Source organism: Loxodonta africana, chromosome 11 (assembly GCF_030014295.1).
Source record: "Loxodonta africana isolate mLoxAfr1 chromosome 11, mLoxAfr1.hap2, whole genome shotgun sequence".
Lineage (NCBI taxonomy): Eukaryota > Metazoa > Chordata > Mammalia > Proboscidea > Elephantidae > Loxodonta > Loxodonta africana.
In genome coordinates, this window is record NC_087352.1 from 88,749,719 (window position 1) to 88,771,984 (window position 22,266).

Below are 22,266 nucleotides of genomic sequence, written 5' to 3' on the forward strand. Positions count from 1 at the left end.
TGTGAAAAACAGAAAAGAAGCAGATCAAATAACCTACTTGTTGCTGCTGTCTCTATGTGCCATAGAGTTGATTCCTACTTACAGTGACCCTATAGGACAGAGTAGAACTTCTCCATAGGGTTTCTTAGGCTGTAATCTTTAAGAGAGCAGAATGCCACATCTTTCTACTGTGGAGCGCTGGTGGGTTCAAACCAATGAACTTTTGGTTAGCGGCAAAGCTGCTTAACCACTGCACTACCAGGGCTCCTTAAATATCCTGCTAGGGGGATTTATATTTTTTTGATAGCCTTATGACCTTGAGATACTTATTACGTCACACCTGAACTCTCAGTCCGGTATGAGTCACTATCACTACTGTAAAATCCCCACTCCCTTTCCTTTCCCTACCAGAAGCTGACACTACCTTTCCAGCAGATGAGGGGTCCCTTCGACAGTACACCCTGGGAACTTCTGACTAGGTAGTACTTTAAGTGCTTCTGCTTCTTTGGCTGGGTGGTGAGCTTCAAGTTAATGTGGTTGGAAAATTCTGTGAAATACCGAAATCCTCTTTCTCCACAGCCGATACAGTTTCCAGAAAACCCTGAAATAAGGAAAACCAAAGTTACTGGTGGCCTTGTAAATGGATAAAATGCTTTCACATATAAAAATAAATATTCATTCAGTAACCTCCCAAGTTCAAGGAAATAATTCAAAGGAAGAAATAAAAACAGGTACAAAAAAGAATTTCAGAGGAGTTATTTTGTAATGGTGAAAGACGAAATAAATATACCCCAAAAGGGAAAGGGTTAAGGAAATCAACTGGATAGTATACTCATGAACAACCTGTGTTATGCAGATGACACAACCTTGTTTGCTGAAAATGAAGAGGACTTAAAGCACTTACTGATGAAGATCAAAGACTACAGCTTTCAGTATGGATTACACCTCAACATAAAGACAACAAAAATCCTCACAACTGGACCAATAAGCAACATCATGATAAATGGAGAAAAGACTGAAGTTGTTAACCATTTCATTTTACTTAGATCCACAATCAACACCCATAGAAGCAGCAATCAAGAAATCAAATGACATGCTGGCATTGGGTAACACATGAGTCAGAACTGACTTGATGGCATTGGGCTTGTTTTTTGTGTTTTTATTCCTTTAGCTCTAACATCTAGACAATTCCTCTCTCAGACTTATCAAATGAAATAAAACTTCCAGTGGGCTGTGTGGAGCAGGGGACATGGAAAGAAAAAGAAACGGAGAATGCTGGGAGGATGAGAAGTCGTGTTCTACTTTATTGGAAATCAGCTTTTTGGTTCCCCCTTAATACCCAGAGGAAAAGGCAGGCAGTAAAAGAGTCAGTTCCTCTGGCTGCCTGATGAGAACACTACACATTTATTTTCATATGGCTGAACAAAGACAAAAAAGTTGTAAATAAGAAGATATTCCAAGTTGTAATAAATACAGTGCCTTTATGTACCTAAGAGGAGCCCTGGTGACACAGTGGTTAAAGTGATCTACTGCTATCCCCAAGGTTGGTGGTTCAAAACCACCAATGGCTCCGGGGGAGAAAGACGTGGCCGTCTGCTTCTGCAGAGATTTATAGCCTTGGAAACTCTACAGGGTTGCTATGAGTTGGAATCGACTCGGTGGCAGTGGATTTGGTTTCTGGTTTTTATATACCTATTTTTTATAGGAATACTTTTGCATGGTTGTTAAGAGCTATGGCTGCTAACCAAAAGGTCAGCTGTTCAAATCCACCAGCTGCTCCTTGGACACCCTATGGGGTAGTTCTATTCTCTCCTACAGGGTCACTATGAGTCAGAATCGACTCAACAGCAATGGCTTTTTTGTACCTACTTGAAAATAAATTCACTAATAAAGTGATACACTCTTTTTAAATCCCAAAACCAACCGTTACACAACTAACAAAGATTTGTAAGGAGAGAAGAGAAAGGCTACTAGGATTAAGACAGAATATCTCCCAATGTTCCACCAGTCTCAGAATTCTGACAATCAATTCAGAGCATTTATAAACGGGCAGTCCAATTTATTATTAATTCACCTACCTGTATGTCAGCCATTGTGCTAAACACTGGGGAACAAGTGGTGAACATGAGATAGCCACAACATCTGACCAATTACATAGAATTACTAATTCATTATTCTCATTTTATAGAAATGTAAACATTACTATAATTTTATAAATTTAAAAAGTTAAAATATATTCAGAGATGGATTGCACTTGAGAGCATTTGGCCATTTATACAAAGCCTGTAAACTGAACGAATACAAACAGAAAAACCATTGTCGATGGCTGCATAGCTCATCAATTCCCTAAAGTCATCCTTCCATCAATCCAACCATGGAACAAACACTTTTACTTCACTATGTGCCAGGCAGGAGTCCCTAGGTGGCACTGATGGTTAAGCGCATGACTACTAACCACAAAAGGTGGCAGTTCGAACCCACCCAGAGATGTCTCAAAAGAAAGGTCTGATGATCCGCTTCTGAAAGGTCACAGCCTTATAAACCCTGTGGAGCACAGTTCTACTCCTCTGTGGAGCACAGTTCTGCTCCTCTGTGGAGCACAGCTCTGCTCCTCTGTGGAGCACAGCTCTGCTCCTCTGTGGAGCACAGCTCTGCTCCTCTGTGGAGCACAGTTCTGCTCCTCTGTGGAGCACAGTTCTACTCTTCTATGGAGCACAGTTCTGCTCCTCCGTGGAGCACAGTTCTGCTCCTCTATGGAGCACAGTTCTACTCTTCTATGGAGCACAGTTTTGCTCCTCTGTGGAGCACAGTTCTACTCTAACACACATGGGGTCGCCATGAGTCAGAATCAACTCTACAGCAACTGGTGCTAGACACCATTTCAGGCACTGAGGGATTAGCACTGAACAAAGTAGGCAAAGCCCCTGCCCTCATGTAGCTTACATTCTGGCGTGATCATCATCCCTTAGTGGAAATTGCCTGACCTGTGAGGCAGATATACCACATTCAAAACACAGGAAAAATGCTATAAGAACATTTCAGCAGAAATAATTTAGGACAGTTCCAAAAAATGAGGCTGATATGACAGGTCCAAGTAGTTCAGAAAAGATTAGTATGGGAATTAGAATTAACAAATTAATAAGGTTGAGTTTTATCTTTTCCTCTGCCTGTTCTCTGAGGTGAAAAGCAAGAGAATGGGGTGAGGAAGAAAAGCAATGGATCTGGGTTATCTGCAAAGAAGAGTTAACAATATTAAGGAGTTAGAAGCCTACAGTCCATTTTTCAAACTCTGTATGGCTTCAGCATTATCCTTGGTTCAAGAGAGATTTTATTGGGTCAAAGTTCTTGCTAACATCAATTAAAAAAATAGCACCTATTACAGCCAAATTACCTTTCTAGTTATTCTGGCAATCAAGTCGTCCAGTTGCAAGGTAGGTTAGAGGTACATGCACTGCCAACTGGAGCAATTACTTTTTTAAAATCAATTCCCTCACAGTCTTTGAAATCTGCATAATTTACATAAAAATCCAGACAAATTGATATCGGAGTCCACAGGGATTCTAGAATCTGAAGCTTAAATTTTTTCCCAGTGTATCTTAATGCATACTAAAATCATCCAGGATAAGTAGAAAATGTTGAGTGAATATTAACTTCTGGACAAGAGTACTGAACATATGAAAATCTCAATATGGTTACCTAAAAAAAAAAAAATTCTACCATTTTGCTATGATACATTTTTACTTGGAGAAGTGGCAAGTGAAAAGTTATGCCCATTTGTACAAGGCTAGAAAAAGTAAACACTGTTCCAAGTCTATAAAGGTATTTAATAAATACTATGTAATAAAAAATAAATAAAAATAAATTTTTTTTTTTTTATAACATAACAGAGTAACTATCATTTAATGAGCAAGTACTAGGTCCCTGGGTGGCGCAAACGGTTTGTTCTTGGCTATTCACCTAAAGATTGGCGGTTAGAACCCACCTAATGGCACTGAGGAAAAAAGGCTTGGTGATCTGCTTCCATAGAGATTACAGCAAAGAAAACCCTATGGAGTTCTACTCTGTAATACATGGGGTCGCGCCATGAGTCAGATTTGACTCAATGGCAATGGGTTTGATTTGGTTTACTATGTGTCAGAAACTGTGCTGGATGGGTACCTTCTAAACATCATCTCATTTGATCTTTACAACCCTGCAGAGTAGATACTATTGGCCCTTTTGTAGAAATAAGGAATCTGAGATGTCAAAAGGTTTAGTAGCTTGCCAAGTTTCTGAAAGTACTAAGTGGCAAATCTGGAATTTAAACTCAGGTCTGTCTGATTCCAAAGACAAATGGTCTTTGGTCTATATATTCCTATTTACATAGGATTATGAAATCTATTATTCCGATGGTATTTTCTATGTCCTTTCCATATTCAGGATTCCTCTAGTCAAGAAGAATCACTGAGCAAAAAGGAATCTTAAGAGATTTTTCTATCTCTATAGTCGCAGCCACACCTGAACTGTTCCATCAGATGAGACTATAATTTTTTTTTTAATTTTATTGCACTTTAGGTGAAAGTTTACAGCACAAATTAGTTTCCCATTAAAAAACTTATACACAAATTGTTTTGTGACATTGGTTGCAATTTCCACATCATGCCAGCACTTTCTCCCTTTATAACCCGGGTTCCCGGTGTCCATTCGTCCAGTTTTCCTGTCTTTGCTTTGGGGCAGGTCTTGCCCATTTGGTCTTATATATATTTTTTTCCATTAGTTTTATTACTTTTTTAAATTGTCCTTTAGATCAAGGATTACAGAGCAAATTAGTTTCTCATTAAATAATTAATACACATATTGTTTGGTTTCGTATATTTGATTGAACTAAGAAGCACATTCCTCATGTATATTATTGTTTGTTTTATAGGCCTGTCTAATTTCTGACTGAAAGGTGGACTTCAGGAGTGGCTTCAGTTCTGAGTTAGCAAGGTATCCAGGGGCCATAGTCTCAGGGGTTCCTCCAGTCACTGTCAGAGCAGTAAGTCTGGTCTTTTTTTGTGAATTTGAATTTTGTTGTACATTTTTCTCCTGCTCTGTCCAATACCCTCTATTGTGATCCCTGTCAGAGTGGTTGGGGGTGGTAGGTGGGCACTATCTAGCTCTTCTGGGCTCAGACTCGTGGAGGCTGTGGTTCATGTGGTCCACGAGTCCTTTGGATTAATATTTCCCTTGTGTCTTTGGTTTTCTTTTTTCTCCTTTGCTCCAAATGCGATGGGACTAAGAGATGTATCTTAGATGGCCACTTGCAAGCTTTTAAGGCTCCAGATGCTACTCACCAAAGTTGGATGTAGGACATTTTCTTTGTGAACAATGTTACGCCAGTTGATCTATATCTCCCCCAAGACACAGTCCCTAGACCTCAGCCCCGGTAACTCAGTCCCTCAAGTTGTTTGGATGTGTCTAGGAAGCTTCTATGGCTTTGCCTTGGTCAAGTTGTGCTGACTTCCCCTCTATTGTATATTGTCTTTCCCTTCACCAAAGTTAACACTTGTCCACTATCTAGTTAATGATTTCTCTGCCCCATCCCTCCCCTCCCTTGTAACCATCAAAGGTTTTTTTCTGTGCATGAACCTTTTCTCCGGTTTTTATAATGGTGGTCTTGTACAATATTTGTCCTTTTGTGATTGACTTATTTCACTCAGCATCATGCCCTCCAGATTCATCTATGTTGTGAGATGTTTCACAGATTCATCATTGTTCTTTATCGTTGTATAATATTCCATTGTATGTACCATAATTTTTTTACCCATTTATCTGCTGATAGGCACTTAGGTTGTTTCCAACTTTTTGCTATTGTCAATAATTGAATAATGCTGCAATGAGGGGTGTGTATATGTCTACTTGTGCAATGGCCCTTATTTCTCTAGGATATATTACTAGGAGTGAGATTGATGGATCATATGCTATGTCTATTTCTAGTTTTTTAAGGAAGCGCCATATTTTTTTCCATAGCGGTTACATCATTTTACATTCCCCACCAGCAATGTATAAGAGCTCCAATCTCTCTGAAACCTCTCCAACATTTGTTATTTTCTTTTTTTTTGGATTAGTGCCAGTAATGTCATGGTGAGACGGTATCTCATTGTAGTTTTTATTTGCATTTCTCTAATTGCGAGCATTTCCTCACGTGTCTGTTAGCTACGTGAATGTCTTCTTTGGTGAAGTGTCTATTCATATTTTTTGCCCACTTTGAGACTATGATGCATTTAAAATGCTAGAGAAGTCTTCCAAAGTCCTTCTACCACAACCTACTATGTTGTAAGCTCTGAGAGGGAAAGTACTGTGTCTTATAATTTTCATACCCCCACATCATAACCTAGCATGATTTCTGTCACACAGTACGTTTGGATAAATATTGCTGAATGAATCAATAAACAAACAGATACTTGGACCTTCTTACTATTTTAGTCAACTATATAAACTTTATCACTAGGCTTCCGTATTAAATCATTTTCTCAATTTCACTAAAAAAAAAAAAAAAAGTAAACATAGTCTTTTTTAAAGAAAACCTTATAAAAAATGAAAATGACCAGAAGAAGGGTCTGAACTGTAATTTAAGGAACCTTAAACATCAGTTCAAACAAACAAATATGTTGGTGAATCAATACAACACTTGAATTCTTTGCCCTTTTCTCTTTTTCCTTTTTTCTGATATTTGTACCTAAAACATCTGATTCCATCTATAGAAAGAGAAATTCTGAGAAACAGAACAATTAAAAAGAAAACTCCAGAGATATGTAGCATCAAAAAAAAAGGAACAAGCTTCATATGTCCTCTTGTCTTTTTAATTACTAAAAATAAATAAATAAAATCCACTCTGTTATTTCCCAAGATGTAGGAAAGCTATATCGTGAAAAAGCCTGGACTCTAAGCTAATATCGGAAAGAAAACTATTTAATTTTGAGATGAAGCTATGTATTTTATATCATAATTACATTCTTAGTTATTTTGGGTAAACTAATGCTAAATATAAAATGAGAATCATACTAATCAAGTGTAGACAGGGATAATAGATACAATGGAAAAACTACAAATAGTTTACAAAGTATATAATCCACAGAAGAATAACTGAGAACTGATTTAACATCAGCTTTAGATAAAAAAAAAAAATTTTTTTTTACATAAATGACTACAGGGAGTGAATTTTACTTTGTTTATAAAATATTAATTTTTGATAAACTGCATTCTGTCCTTTAACATTTAGTCAAAAAAAAAGAAGTCTCTTAATTAAGGCAAGTATTTTAAGAATGAATAAAAAAAAAGTTTCTCATTTGAACTAAACTATATAATTCCCAATTTATTCTGTGAATTTTTTAAAAATTCCATGATAATTTTAAATAAACTTCTATTTTAATTGCCTTATTTTATTATTCTTTTTTTATAACTGCCTTATTTTAGAAGGAATTTTATAAACATGACATACTCACCTAAAAGTGCATTTTTTCCATGATCATCTGGTAGAAATCGCTTGTCTACAGCACAAACTAGGATATGTTCAGGAAGATTGGGAGACTTGGCCCCCACCAGCAGGAATCCAGCTGGAATATCAATTTGTTCCATACACAGCGATACTAAACGCAAATCCTTTCCCGCTTGACAAAAACCTAAAAACAGATAAAAAGGACACAGTGACCTGATAGAATAGGAGAAAAATGTGGAACAGAACCTCAAATTCTTAAAACAACAACAAAAAAACCCTGGTGGCGCAGTGGTTAAGAGCTCAACTGCTAACCAAAAGGCCAGTTTGAATCTACCAGCCGCTCCTTGGAGATGCTATGGGGCAGTTCTACTCTGTTCTATAGGGTCACTATGAGTCAAAATTGACTGGATGGCAACAGGTTTGGTTATTTTTTTTTTTTGTTAACTGAACTGGTTGAGACTGGAGGACTCCCTGAGACTATTGCCCTGAGATACTCTTCAAACCTTGAACTGAAACTAACCTGAGGTCAACTTTAGCTAAATAACAAATTGGCTCAAAAAATAATGAATATCACCTGTAAGTACTGTGTTGCTTTTAAAAAAATCACTTATATGAGACCAAATGGTCAACAATTACTTTAAAACAAAGATGAGAATGTAAGGAGGCAGGGAAACTAGATTGATTAACCAGGACAGAAATAATGAGAATGTTTATACACTGTGAAGAATGTAACCAATGTCACTGAACAGCTTATGCAGAAATTGTTGAATGGGAACCTGAAGTGCTGTGTAAACCTTCACTGAAAACACAATAAAATATTATTAAAAAAGAAAGGACACAGTGAAGTGTTTTCCAGTTCTGACTCACCGACCCCATGTGTGTCAGAGTAGAACTATGCTCCACAGGGATTTCGATGGCTGATTTTTCAGGCCTTTCTTCCAAAGTGCTTCTGGGTGGACTTGATCTTCCAACCTTTTAGTTAGTAGCCAAATATGTTAACCGCTGTACTACCCAGGGATCTCAGAAATGTTTACAGCCTTTTGGGGATTAATTTACTTGTCACTATTAGGCGCTAAATTTAAAATCCATGTACTCCAACCAGAAGACAAATTTCTCTTATGTGGACCTCTGAGCAGAGTGGAAAAGACACTAAAAGGAGATATTTTTATCTGTTAAGCCAACATTGATGACTTATTTCTGGTTCATGGGCAAGGCAATGACTAAAAACAAAAAAGTGTACTTATTTTCATGTGCACATAAGATAGTAATTTTTCTTTCAATGCAAACTGAATTTTCTAAATGGGGAAAATCATAGAAAGAGCTGCTCTTCATTATACAGAGGAAAAAACTGAAGTACAGAGTTTGCAGACTCCTACATAAATGGGCCAGAACTAACACTCAGAATTTTCAGATTATTTCCACTAGATATGACATGACAAGACATAACAAAACCTTATAGCCACTTTGTGCACCATAATGTTTTACAATAATTCATTAGTTCATGATTTATTAATCCAACATCTGCAAGAGATGCTGTTCTAGGCTGGGGGACACAGAGTTGAACAAAATATACTTCCTTCTAAGAACTCACATTGTAATCTATGCGAAGAATGAGAAGAACCCAATAATCACAAAACGATGTTATAAAGGACACCTACTATTCTGCTGCAGAGTACCCCCCTCTATACCAAAAACCAAAAAACCAAACCCATTGTCACTGGGTCGATACCAACTCATAATGACCCTATCGACAGAGCAGAACTGCCCCATAGGGTTTCCAAGCAGTGGCTGGTGGATTGAAACTGAAGCGTTTTGGTTAGCAGCTGAGCTCTTCTTAACCACTGCGCCACCCCTCTCTATAAAAAAAAAAAAAAAAAAAAAAAAATCTCTATAGCCTCTGGGAAATGATCCTCCCTGCTTTTTTTGCACTCTAATCAGAGTCCTTGGGTGGCTCAAATATTTAAAGCATTTTGGCTGTTAACCAAAAGGTAGACTGTTTGAGTTGACCCAGAGGCACCTCAGAAGAAAGGCCAGATGATCCACTTTTAAAAATCAGCCATTGAAATCCCTCTAGAGTACAGTTCTACTCTAACACATGTGGGGTTCCCATGAGTCAGAGTTGATTCCACAGCAACTGGATTTGTTTGTGTGTGTGTATGTTTGCACTCTAATCATGTGATCTCCTAAGGAGTTGTGATGTTCCAGACCGACCTAAAAGCTAGAACCTGACCCAAGTTGGACCACTTTAGTACCCCACCTTTCTGGCCATAGTGGACTGGTTTAGGAGTGGCACCTGACATAAGCCATGCCAATTAAAGCTCTTTCCCCGGGAATTCTGAACATGGAGCCAGGGAGAGCCTGGTTCAGTTCACTCTGTTGGTCACCATGTTCTTTGCCATGTGAGAGAAGCCTGTCAGCAGAGAGAGGAGGAAGAATGTTCTGGCGGTGTTTGAATCCCTAAAGCCCAGTTATATCTCACTTTGCCATGGTGTGGTCAGAAAACTTTTTCTTAGAATTCTTCCAATAATTTCTTCATTTTACCTAAGCTAGTTTGAGTTATTATACTCAAGGTTATACTGAATTTAGAGACCATCTCAAGAATAGATATGATACATTGAACACTAATGACCAAAGACCAGAGGAGTTGTGGAATGACATCAAGGACATCATATAGACATCATACAGGAAGAAAGCAAGAGTTCATTAAAAAGACAAGAATGAAAGAAAAGACCAAAATGGATGTCAGAAGAGACTCTGAAACTTGATCTTGTATGTCGGGTGGCTAAAGAAAATGGAACAAATGATAAAGTAAAAGAGCTGAACAGAAGATTTCAAAGAGCGGCTCTTTGAAGCCAAAGTAAAGTATTATAATGATATGTGCATAGATCTGGAGTTAGAAAACCAAAAAGGAAGAACACACTTGGCATTTCTCAAGCTGAAAGATATGAAGAAAAATTCAAGCCTGAAGTTGCAATATTAAAGGATCGTATGGGAAAAATATTAAATGACATAGGAAGCATCAAAAGAAGATGGAAGGAATACACAGAGTTACTATACCAAAAAGAATTGGCTAACATTCAAACATTTCAGGAGGTAGCATATGATCAGGAACCAATGGTACCGAAGGAAGAAACCCAAGCTGCACTGAAGTAATTGGGGAAAAACAGGGCTTCAGGAATTGACAGGATACCAACTGAGATGTTTCAACAAATGGATGCAGTGCTGGAAGTGCTCACTCGTCTATCCCAAGAAATGTGGAACACAGCTGCTAGGTCAACTGACTGGAAGAGATCCATGGTGGCACCTTTATTATAAGTATGACTTGCTCCAAAAGGCAGAACATATAAAATATCATCCCAAATGGTTTAAATTCAGTGATGAGAGGCTCATGATTGCCTATGAATAGAAAACAGGATGCTTTGGTAGCTGTTTCTTCTCACCAACAAGTAGTGCAACACTGACTCATCCTACTTTAGAAAGAGTGAGCTAGATAGAACCACAAGTCTGTAGCAATTTGCAAATTATTTCAAGCTTTATAAAACAGAACAATATGGAACATCAAGACTATCTCACCTCAAGATTATTTTCCAAGAAGTGGCTATCCTATTCCCAGGGATTCATTAAATTGTTCCAAAATACTTGGGAATGAAAAATGAAATCTAAATATACATCATTACCAATTTTTATAAATTCATAGTTATTCTACTATTCTACTTTTAAAACAGAATGTTCTGCAGGCTTTCAAGCCAACACAGGTAGGGTTAATTAGTAGAAAGTAGGTTAGTGAGCTCATGACTCATTCCGTTGAACCCCATATCATTGTATGGTTTTGACCACCATGCAATTTTAAAGTATTAGTCATATGTATCAATATGCTACTTAATTTATACCTATAACGGGCTGTTGGTTAAAGATGAGGCACTCAGGGAATTCTGATTGTGTTCATGAACACAAAAATAGTAGTTTTACAAATGCCTAAAGTTGTTCTTTGCTAGATATGAAAGTCAGATTCATTCCCCATCTCCACTTATTAAGTTACAAGACTGTCTAAAATGCACCAATATGTTTCTAGGACAACAACAAACAAGTGGTGATTATAATCTAATTTGGCTTTTCATATATAGGGGAAGAAAGACCAGCTCTTTCAGCAGCATATTATTTGCAGAAAAAGTTCCTACAAACAGCAGCCTGAAACTTTCTAGCTTATCTAATAACAAAGAGCAAATATGCAAAAAATTATAAAAATAAATCTACTACTTCCACCAGAACCTTTGGGACACAGCAAAAGCAGTGCTCAGAGGTCAATTTATAGCAATAAATGCACACATCCAAAAAGAAGAAAGGGCCAAAATCAAAACATTAACCCTACAACTCAAACAAATAGAAAGAGAGTGGTAAAAGAAGCCCTTAGGCACACCAGAAATAGAGAATAGAAAAACAATTGAAAGAGTCAACAAGACCAAAAGCTGATTCTTTGAAAAGATCAACAAAATTGATGAACCACTGGCCAAACTGACAAAAGAAAAACAAGGCAGGAAGCAAATAACCTGAAGAAGAAATGAGATGGGCAATATCACAACAGACCCAACCGAAATTAAAAGAATCACAACAGAATATTATGAAAAATTGTACTCCAACAAATTTGAAAATCTAGAGGAAATGGGCAAATTCCTAGAAACACACTTCCTACCTAAACCAACACAAACCGAGGTAGAAAAACTAAATAAGCCTATAACAAAAAAAAGAAATTGAAGAGGTAATAAAAAAAAACTCGCAACAACAAAAAAATAAACATGTACTAGTTTTTTTTTAGTGGTATGGAGTAGTTCTACTCTGCACATACAGAGCAGTCATGATTTGGAATTAATCTGACAGCAACTAACAACAATAATTCTTATAATCCTGAAGTGTAGAAATTCCAAAATTTGGGTATTAAAAGTAATTTTTTCCTTTCTTTGATGATGAAAACATTATACGTTTTGATCTCCCTATCTTTTTAAAAAACAGTGTATTTTATTTTAGATTTGTCAACAATATGTGCTTTCTTACACAATTTAAAATAAAACTAAACAGCATTTACTAAATGAGAAGTAAACATTTTTTCTCAAAAAAAATTTTTTTTTTTTTAGTATAAATAATACCTGTTGTTGTTGTTAGGTGCCATCGAGTTGGTTTCGACTCATAGTGACACTATGTACTATAGAATGAAACACTGCCCAGTCCTGCACCATTCTCACAATTGTTGTTATGTTTGAGCCCACTGTTACAGCCACTGTGTCAATCCATCTCATTGAGGGTCTTTCCCTTTTTCCCTGACCTTGTACTTTACCAAGCATGATGTCCTTCTCCAAGGGCTGATCCCTCCTGATAACATATCCAAAGTACGTAAGACGTAGTCTCACCATCCTTGCTTCTAAGGAGCATTCTGGTTGTTCTTCCTCCAAGACAGATTTGTTCGTTCTTTTGGCAGTCCGTGGCATATTCAATATTCAGCACCACAATTTAAAGGCATCAATCCTTCAGTCTTCCCTATTCACTATCCAGGTTTCGAATGCGTATGATGCAATTGAAAATACCATGGTTTGAGTCTGGTGACCTTTAGTCTTCAAGGTGACATCTTTGCTTTTCAACACTTTAAATGGGTCTTTTGCAGCAGATTTGCTCGATGCAATGCGTCTTTTGATTTCTTGACTGCTGCTTCCATGGGTGTTGATTGTGGATTCAAGAAAAATGAAATCTTGACAACTTCAATCTTTTCTCCGTTTACCATGATGTTGGTTATCGGTCCAGTTGTGAGGATTTTTGTTTTCTTTATGTTGAGGTGTAATCCATACTGAAGGCTGCAGTCTTTGATCTTCATCAGTAACTGCTCAAGTCCTCTTCGCTTTCACCAAGCAAGGTTGTGTCATCTGCACATCTCAGGTTATTAATGAGTCTTCCTTCAGTCCTGATGCCCTGTTATTGTTCATATAGTCCAGCTTCTCAGATTATTTGCTCAGCATACAGATTGAATAGGTCTGGTGAAAGGAAACAACCCGATGCACACCTTTCCTGACTTTAAATCACTCAGTATCCCTTTGTTCTGTTCGAACAACTGCCTCTTGATCTATGTACAGGTTCCTCAGGAGCACAATTAAATATTCTAGAATTCCCATTCTTCACAATGTTATCCATAATTTGTTATGATTCACACAGTTGGATGCCTTAGTATAGTCAATAAAACACGGGTAAACATCTTTCTGGTATTCTCTGCTTTCCGCCAGATCCATCTGACATCAGCAATGACATCCCTGGTTTGACATCCCTGGTTCGACATCCTCTTCTGAATCCGGCCTGAATTTCTGGCAGTTCCCTGTCAATATACTGCTACAGCTGCTTTTGAATGATCTTCAGCAAACTTTTACTTGTGTGTGATATTAATGATATTGTTTGATAATTTCCGCATTTGGTTGGATCACCTTTCTTGGGAATAGGCATAAATATGGATCTCTTCAGTTGGTTGGCCAGGTAGCTGTCTTCCAAATTTCCTGGCATAGGGAAGTGAGCACTTCCAGGGCTACATCTGTTTGTTGAAACACCTCAATTGATATTCTGTCAATTCCTGGAGTATGCCTAAGAGTATATTAATATACGAGTTGCTGTCGAATCAATTCCAACTCATGGAGACCTCATGTGTGCCAGAATAGAACTATGCTCCATAGAGTTTTCAATGGCTAAATTTTTGGAGGTAGACTGCCAGGCCTTTCTTCTGAGGGTGCCTCTGGGTAGACTTGAACCTCCAATCTTCCAGTAAGCATCCAAGTGCACTGACCATTTGCCCCACTCAGGGACTCTTTTAGGATTCTCATCTAAAATAAATGCTTTCCATTTAAAATCAATTATCATATGTCATATAAAGACAGAACTAGTTTTTAAGTATTTAGGGGTTCAAAAGATTATACTAGGACAAAGATTTATAAGTCAAGGTTTATGAGTCAAATGTATTTCAAACTCTTTAGTATGAAAAAGAAGAAGCTAGGGTCCAGAAAAGTTACAAAAATGGCCCAAGGTCATATACCAGTAATCAGAAAGGTTGGAACCAGAACCAAGGTCTCTAAGACTTCAGGTTAGACGCTGCTTCATCCTCATTAACATCTCTCTAACTTATATATAATGCTTCACCTTCCCCCAGGCTGATTTCAGACACTCTGCTGTAATTTCTTTCTTGCCTATTTTTGTGGTGTTCTATCACCCATCTGGAGCCCTGGCGGTGGAGTAGTTAAGCGTTTGGCTGCTAACCAAAAGGCTGGCAGTTCGAATCCACAAGCTGCTTCTTGGAAACCCTATAGGGCAGTTCTACCCTGTCCTATGGGGTCGCTATGGGTCGGAATTGACTTGATGGAGACTTTTTTTTTTTTTAATCACCTAACTGGAGCCTTGGTGGTACAGTGGTCAAGAGATTGGATGCTAACAAAAAACTGGTAGTTTGAACCCACCAGCTGCTCTTTGGATGCCCTATGGGGCAGTTCTACTCAGTCCTATACGGTTGTTACAAGTTGAAATTAACTTGACACCAGCAGGTTATCATCCAACTTCCCTTGGTCCTTTCTAGGTTGAGGCTGGAGCGCTTGATACACCAGTCCCTTCTGGTCACGGAATAAGTTAGGAACCATGTATTTCCTACTTGCTGATAAATCTTAAAATCATGACTATGCAGACCACACAGGTAACCCATGCCTAGCGAGTGACATTTCTGGTGAGATCTCTCTAGGCCATACTTTGCAACAAGAGGAAGATTAAGTGGGAAAGCACAAATTTGGTTCCGGGCTAAATAGGGACAGAGTTGAAAAGGCGTAGTCAGTGTGGTAAATCCCTGAAGAAGGCAGGATTTTCTGTGGAAGACAGATTATTTCAGAGATTTCTGTGGCAAGCTGAAAATGACACAGTCCATTCGAATGAAGCCACACGCACAGTTTTTAGGAGGGTTTTCCCATTTATAATATGCGGACACCTAGAGGTGTGTAGTGGTTAAGAGCTATGGCTGCTGACCAAAAGGCTGGCATTTCACATTGACCAGGTGCTCCTTGGAAACCCTATGGTGCAGTTCTACTCTGTCCTATAGGGTCACTATGAGTTGGAATCAACTCGACAGCAGCGGGTGTGGTGTGGGTGTGTAGCGGTCAAAAGTAATACTTATTACACAAAGACTGGATTCTCTCTCTTAAAAAAAATTTCGAAGAGGTGCCTATGACAATGAAAAGAGAAAATGTCCTATTACATTCTAAAAAAAAAAAAAACCCATGATGATTAGGGTATGTCAAAGGAGCACACGACTCAGCTGAAAGAGCTCCCATAGACCGAAGCTGGAATAATTTAAGTAAAAAATAAATAAAGTTGTACTGGATTATGACCCAAAGAATAAAATAAACACTAACGAGTCCCTACTGATATAAATGACTGAATACCTTAATAATGAGGGTAACCAAAAAAACCCATTGCCATCGAGTCAATTATACCTCATAGCAACTCTAGAGGAGAGTAGAACTGCCCCATGGGGTTTTCAAGGAGCAGATGGTGGATCTGAACTGCCAACCTTTTGATTAGCAGCCATACTCTTAACCACTCGGCCACCAGGGCTCCAATAAGAGAGAAGAGACAAATCTCCCCTGCAGTAGAATTCCAAATAATTTATGTGGACACTCTGCCCTCCAGGAGCTGGAGCACACCTCTCCACTCCTTAAGTGTGGGCTGGATACAGTGACTTTCTTCACAATGCATGAGAAGGGGGAGCTTGAGGAGCAGATGGAAGTAAATTTACAGCGGAGAAAAGTTGACAAACGTTACCTCAGCCAGGTGATCAAGGTAAACATCAACGGTCATATATCATGTTGATGCCCTTGGTATGATGTGATGAAAATGGCACTTTACCTCTGTGATCTTCCTCCCCCAAACCCCAGTATAACCCCAGTATAATCAGGAGAAAAACATGGACAAAATCCAGTAGAGGGTCATCCTACAACACACCTGATCACTACTTCTCAAAACTGTCAAGGCCATTGAAAAGAAGGAAAGTCTGAAAAACCATCAGAGCCAAGAGGAGCCTAAGGAGACATGGAGCAAAATGAAATGTGGTATCCTGGATGAGATTCTGGAACAGAAAAAGGACCTTAGTTAAAAACTTTTGCTGTTGCTGTTAAGTCGCCATCGAGTTGATTCCAATTCATGGTAACCCCACGTGTGCAGAGTAGAACTGCCCCAAAGGGTTTTCAAGGCTGTGACCTTTCTGAAGCAGATCGCAGGGCCTGTCTTCTGAGGTGCCTCCGCGTGGGTTCGAACTGTCAACCCTTCAGCTAGTAGTCGAGTGCTTAAACTGTTTGCGCCCCCCCCCCAGGGTAAAAACTAAGGAATTTGAATAAACTGTGGATTTTATTATTAAAATTAATTTAAAAAGTATCAATATTGGTGCATTAACTATAACAACTGTACTATAGTAAACCCAAAAACCAAACCAGTTGTGGTCGAGTCGATTCCGACTCAGGGTCACTGCACGCGTTTTGGAGTAGAACTGCTCCATAGGGTTTTCAAGGACTTTCTTCCTAAACACCTCTGGGTGGGTTTGAACCGCCAACCTTTCAGTTGGTAATCTTGGGCTTAACCGTTTACACCACCTCAAGACTCCTTGTACTATATTAATATGTTAATAATAGAAGAAACTGTGTGTATGTGGGGGGGTATATAGAAACTCTCTGTACTATCAGTTTTTCTGCAAATCCAAGACTGTTTTAAAAGTTAGTTTCTTTTTCAAAAATGTCCTATTTATCTCTTTCCACTTTAGTTACTCGCCAGCACAAGCCCCACAGAGCATTTAATTAAGAGGAAAGAGAATGGGAGACAGTAAGGAAAAACAAGGCAGAGTGTAGGAACAGGGTCAGGAAGAAACCAATCCAAGGCCAAAAATGGCTGTTGAATCAAGGAATCAAGTTCAGTTTGCAGTTATTGTGAGAATAAGTTTCTTACCTGCAAAGCATTGGCTTTTTGCTGTGATATCTTTTTACTATTTCTTCTAAGCCCTCATTCTCAGGGTTCAGATCAGCTACTTGTATATAGAATATATCATCAGGAATTACTCCCTCAAGGAAGAATTATGTAATAAACAATATTTTAGTTTTTTTTTTTTTAAGATTGAAAATAAGGTGTGTGTGTGTGTGTGTGCATGTGCACACAAAGAAGGGTGAAGAGCTAAAGAATCTATGAAGTGTGATTATATATTAAGACTTGTAAAATCCAAAACTCTGGTGTGGCAGGTAGTTCTTTTTGTCACTTTTAAATATATGTCAGACTATTACTCTAATAAACATCAAATATTAAATCTCAGTTAAAACCTCAAGCTAAATGAAAAGAAGCCTTCCTGCTCTGCTGCAGGGTGAATCTGAATTGCATCTGAAATAATCCCTGGACGTGATCTTTCCTTCACAGCTCCTGAAAAGAGTTCCCTGAGGGAAGATCTAAGCCTGTTTACGGCACACCAGGAGGGAGAAGTTATCCATACGTGCATACCTATAACAATTTATTTCACACACTTGCCCCCCAAATAGTTTCATTTTCTAAAAGCAATACTGAAATATTGCTCTAAAACCTATGCTCTTGCAGAGTAAATATTTTAATAAAAAAGGGAATAGGAGAGGGCCCTTGTTTATCAATTTCATCTGCATTTCCTCAAGAAAACAGCCAAGGTTTTCACTTCACAGGAGGAGATCTGCATTCTCCAATTATCTTCAACTTGAAGGTTACAGAGTAAACTGAGAGGGGAGAGGGGAAAATTTACCAAAACAGCTGTAAACACAAAACCAAAGAAATCAAAGCAGTCTTGGGGGCCAAAAATTTGGTTGGCCTTCTCCCCTTAGACAATCAACTGCCTCTCAGCAGGGTAGGAACCTACACTATTGCAATAATTTACATAAGGAATTAGCAACCAAAATTTACATCTGAATGGTAACCCAGCAGCACATCAGGTGTTAAGTATCTGCTTATCTAAATTGCCTCTAAAAATAGCTTTACCTTTCTTTAAGCCTTAGGTAAACAGAGGATTTCCCACCAACCGCTGCTGGTACACTGAAGCACGTCCAGCCATTATACTGCCTTATTTCACAGCCATTTTATAAGGGAAATTTAAGGGTTGTTCTTCATTCAAGTGAGAAGACTCTCAGAACCATCTTAGAATAAGCCAAAGTGGAAAGAGCTGTGCACACGCTGTAAACTATCAAATTATAAACTGTGCTTTTTATGTGCCTACCCCCAGGTGAATTAAAGTGTGGTGGGGGGTAGAAACACAGGATAAATGAAGCACTTCGTTCCTGTTTGACCTCCTGCTGCGAATTTGCATTTCTAGCAAGTTCCCAGCTGATGCTAATGATGCTGGTTAGGGACCATTTCTGAGAGAACTACTAGTAGAGCGGTGAGTCTAAAAATTTATTATAAATAAGAATCACTTGGAGATCTTGTCAAACTGTAGATTCTGCTTCTGTATATCAGGGGGTGGAAAGGCAAATTCTCAGCAGGGGTTCAAACTGGAAGGAACCAGTTTGAAGCCTTGCAAATAACAGATATATAATTAAGTAAGAAACTAAGTAGCTGACATAGGAATCTGAGCACAGGCCTAGTGCTTTTCAGGTTGTCTTGGATTTGCATCTTGTGCTTGGGTTCTTTGTTAGAAAAATTGTACTTCCAAGTTTCTTTTATCTTTCAAATAATAATTACTCTTCCCTTATACTTTACAGAATTTCTACAGGGTAAGAGTAGTAGTCTCGTGTTATAAAATTCAAGAAATATTTGCTATCTACTATATCACTGAGTTTATATCTTGGTGGGTATTAAGCAGCTTTCCAAACCTGCTGATAAATAATACGAGTGCCAGATACCCTAAGAGGCAAAATAAAGGCATATCCAGGGCACAGGAAAAACAAGGGAACCCCTCCCTCCATATTTTGGTATAAAATTTGGTATTTCAAAATTAGCCTCTAGGGGTTTTACTCTGGTTCAATTTAATTCTCAAATATAACAAGATGTCCCAATGAGAACTCAAACATATTTTAAGCACTACTTAAACTTCCAGTTGTTCCTTGATAAATATGAGCTGACAGATCAATTAAACCATAGGCACGAAAATAGATATAAACCAGGTAAGCAGAAACAATGCCAAGTCACCTCCCACATTTCCACAGGTTTACAGGCCTGTATTACATCAATAACGGATAAATCAATATACATATGTTAAGTCTGGATTAAAAAAACTCAAACATATCTGGAAGCAAATCCATAAGCAATGATGTGTTGGAGGCAGGCCCAACTCAAAGAGCAGTAATACTAATTGCTAGAGACCACTGCTTTATATTTTGCCACTACTGGACTTTCCTGCATCAAGTACACCTAAACTAAGAGAATTCAAGTCAGGAGAAAATAATGCTACAAAACAGTGTAAACTCATTTTTCTGGTTGTGCAAATTTGAATCTCTAATTTATCCAAAATTATCTGCACTTCAAGCCTTATAGGGAGAATATCTTGAGATTTTATCCCCCTCTTTCACTCATTCCCAGATTTTTATACACTGGAATCATCTCAGGTCCAAGGCAGCCTGAATGTACAAGTTGTACTGCGGCTAATCTGGAGGCCTAGTGGTACAGGGGTTAAGCAAGCACTTGGCTGCTAAACAAAAGGTTGGCAGTTCCAATCCACCAGCTGCTCCTTGGAAACCCTATGGGGCAGTTCAATTGACTCGATGGCAACTGGTTTGGTTTTGGGTTTTGGTATGGCTAACTTGGATAAAGCAGAACCCATATGTTAATTAGGCTGTAATGGTCAGAAAATAGCACTGTACACCACTAAACGGAGGGCAGGGGGTATAATTTAAACTGTGATATCATCAATTCCATGAAATACTGAAAATGCTTTATACCAGAGTTTTCTTATTAACAGTGCAGTTCAAGATTTAGTGGAAGAGGAGATTGACACTGATAAATAAAATGGGACTGTAAAAATATTTACATTTTTATCCCCCATAGATAATAAGCTGAATGCGTTTGGAGGTGGAGTCGAAAAACGTAGTAAGGGAGAACACGAAAAAAGCTCCTAAAATATCTGCATTCTTGCAGGGAGTATATGGAGCAATGAAGAGCCCTGGACTGAGTCTAGGCTTGCCTTTGCTACATGCCATGTCAAAGATGTCATTCAACTGCTATGAATCTCTCTTCATCTGTAAGATGGGGCGATAATACATGCTCTGCTGTATTATGGTGCTCTTAAAGACACCTGCTGGGAGATAATCTGAGTGAGAGCACAATCACTCCTCATTCCTTTCCATAATGCCCAGTTTCCAGCCCTGAGCACCAAGTGTAATGATCAGAAACTAGCCAGACAATATTAAAAAAAAAAAAAACAATATTAGAGGGATTGAAAAAAACAAAACTAAAACCCACCATCTGTAGTGCAAGACCCCTCCGGGGCAGGTTTTTGTGAATAGGGAATTGGCGGGCTATTTGATTCAGACATTTCTTCATCATCTTCGTCATCTTCCATTTCATTAGCCGTCAGATTGTTAGAAAAATCCAGACTTCCATTTTGAGTGTAGCGGTGCACCAAATCTTTATCCAGATCCTCCACCTTAGGTTTTACATCTGGATGGGCAAATAAATCATAGCTAATTTAATAAAAAAACAAAAGCTTATGGAAAAATAACCAAAAGAAAAATTCATAGTTCTGAAAGGTATAGCTGAGGAAAGGGAGACTAGTGTTTTCTAACATTTAACGAAATTTATTTTAGAAATTCCCAGATTTCTGGAGTCCCCAGCTATTTAAAAGGAGTCTAGAAATTTGTATGATTGAAAAACTTACCTGCAGATGAGAAAGGATGCTGGTCAGGGTCCAAGTATAGTTGGGAAAAAATTGGCCGTGGTACCACACTACTACATCTCAGTGAGGCTTCTATGGAGTTGTGGAGAGCTTCCTCAAATCGAGCAGATTTCAGTTGCCCAGCATATGAATTCCCCATGGTCTACACCCCCACATACACCAAAGAAAAAGAGGAAGAAAGAAAAATAAAATGGATATAATTAGACGGTTATGTCTGCAAAAAAAAAAAAAAAAATACATAGGTAAAATGAACTATATCCATATATCTTAAGATAGGAACTACATGGACTATACTCACATATCTTGTTAAGACAACTTGTAAAAGTTGTATAACTCGTATAAGTTGTAAGTTATAACTTATCTAACTTGTGTAAGTTGTCTTTTTATCACATCACTTTTTGTCTTTAGAGTCCAAACCATTTCAAAAAGCCCCTTTAAAGGATCTTGTATATGAGAGTCAAACAGTAATAAATGCTTTAACTCAAGGCTCTCCAACCAGTAAATCAAGATTGACCTGTCAATTGTGAAGTCCAACCTGGTTCATAACGGGGCTATAACTCCCAAAAACCAAGCCCACTCCCATCAAGTTGATTCCAACTCATAGCGACCCAAACTGCCACACAGAGTTTCCAAGAAGCACCTGGTGGATTTGAACTGCTGACCTTTTTGGTTAGCAGCCATAGCACTTAACCACTATGCCACCAGGGTTTTCACATCTGCTATACATCCTTAAAACTCATGGGCTACCAAAACCCCACACCAACTCTCTCAGTGGTTACACAGTAAATACCTTACTTCTTTTTTCTTTTTTTAGGGGGAAAAATATTTTCCTGTGGAAAAAAAAATGGGAGCTTCATGATAATATATTTAATTCACAAATTCCTGAAACGAAGATTTGAGTCTTTCAAACTGAAAGAACACATATGTATTACTAGTATTTATT

At 38.2% G+C, this 22,266-nt stretch overlaps 1 protein-coding gene across 1 annotated transcript in view; it reads right to left on the reverse strand.

Annotated features, from left to right (window-relative positions):
- GREB1L (GREB1 like retinoic acid receptor coactivator) overlaps positions 1-21,503 on the reverse strand; it is a 161,275-nt gene extending 139,772 nt beyond the window's left edge. Inside the window, exons 1-4 of the mRNA XM_064294664.1 lie at positions 21,306-21,503; positions 20,891-21,088; positions 7,446-7,622; positions 404-580 (exon numbers count right to left, since the gene is read on the reverse strand). Of these exons, the coding sequence (XP_064150734.1) occupies positions 404-580; positions 7,446-7,622; positions 20,891-21,088; positions 21,306-21,462 (709 nt within the window). The 5' untranslated portion in view covers positions 21,463-21,503. The remainder of the gene's footprint in view (positions 1-403; positions 581-7,445; positions 7,623-20,890; positions 21,089-21,305) is intronic.
- Between the last annotated feature and the right edge of the window lie 763 nt (positions 21,504-22,266).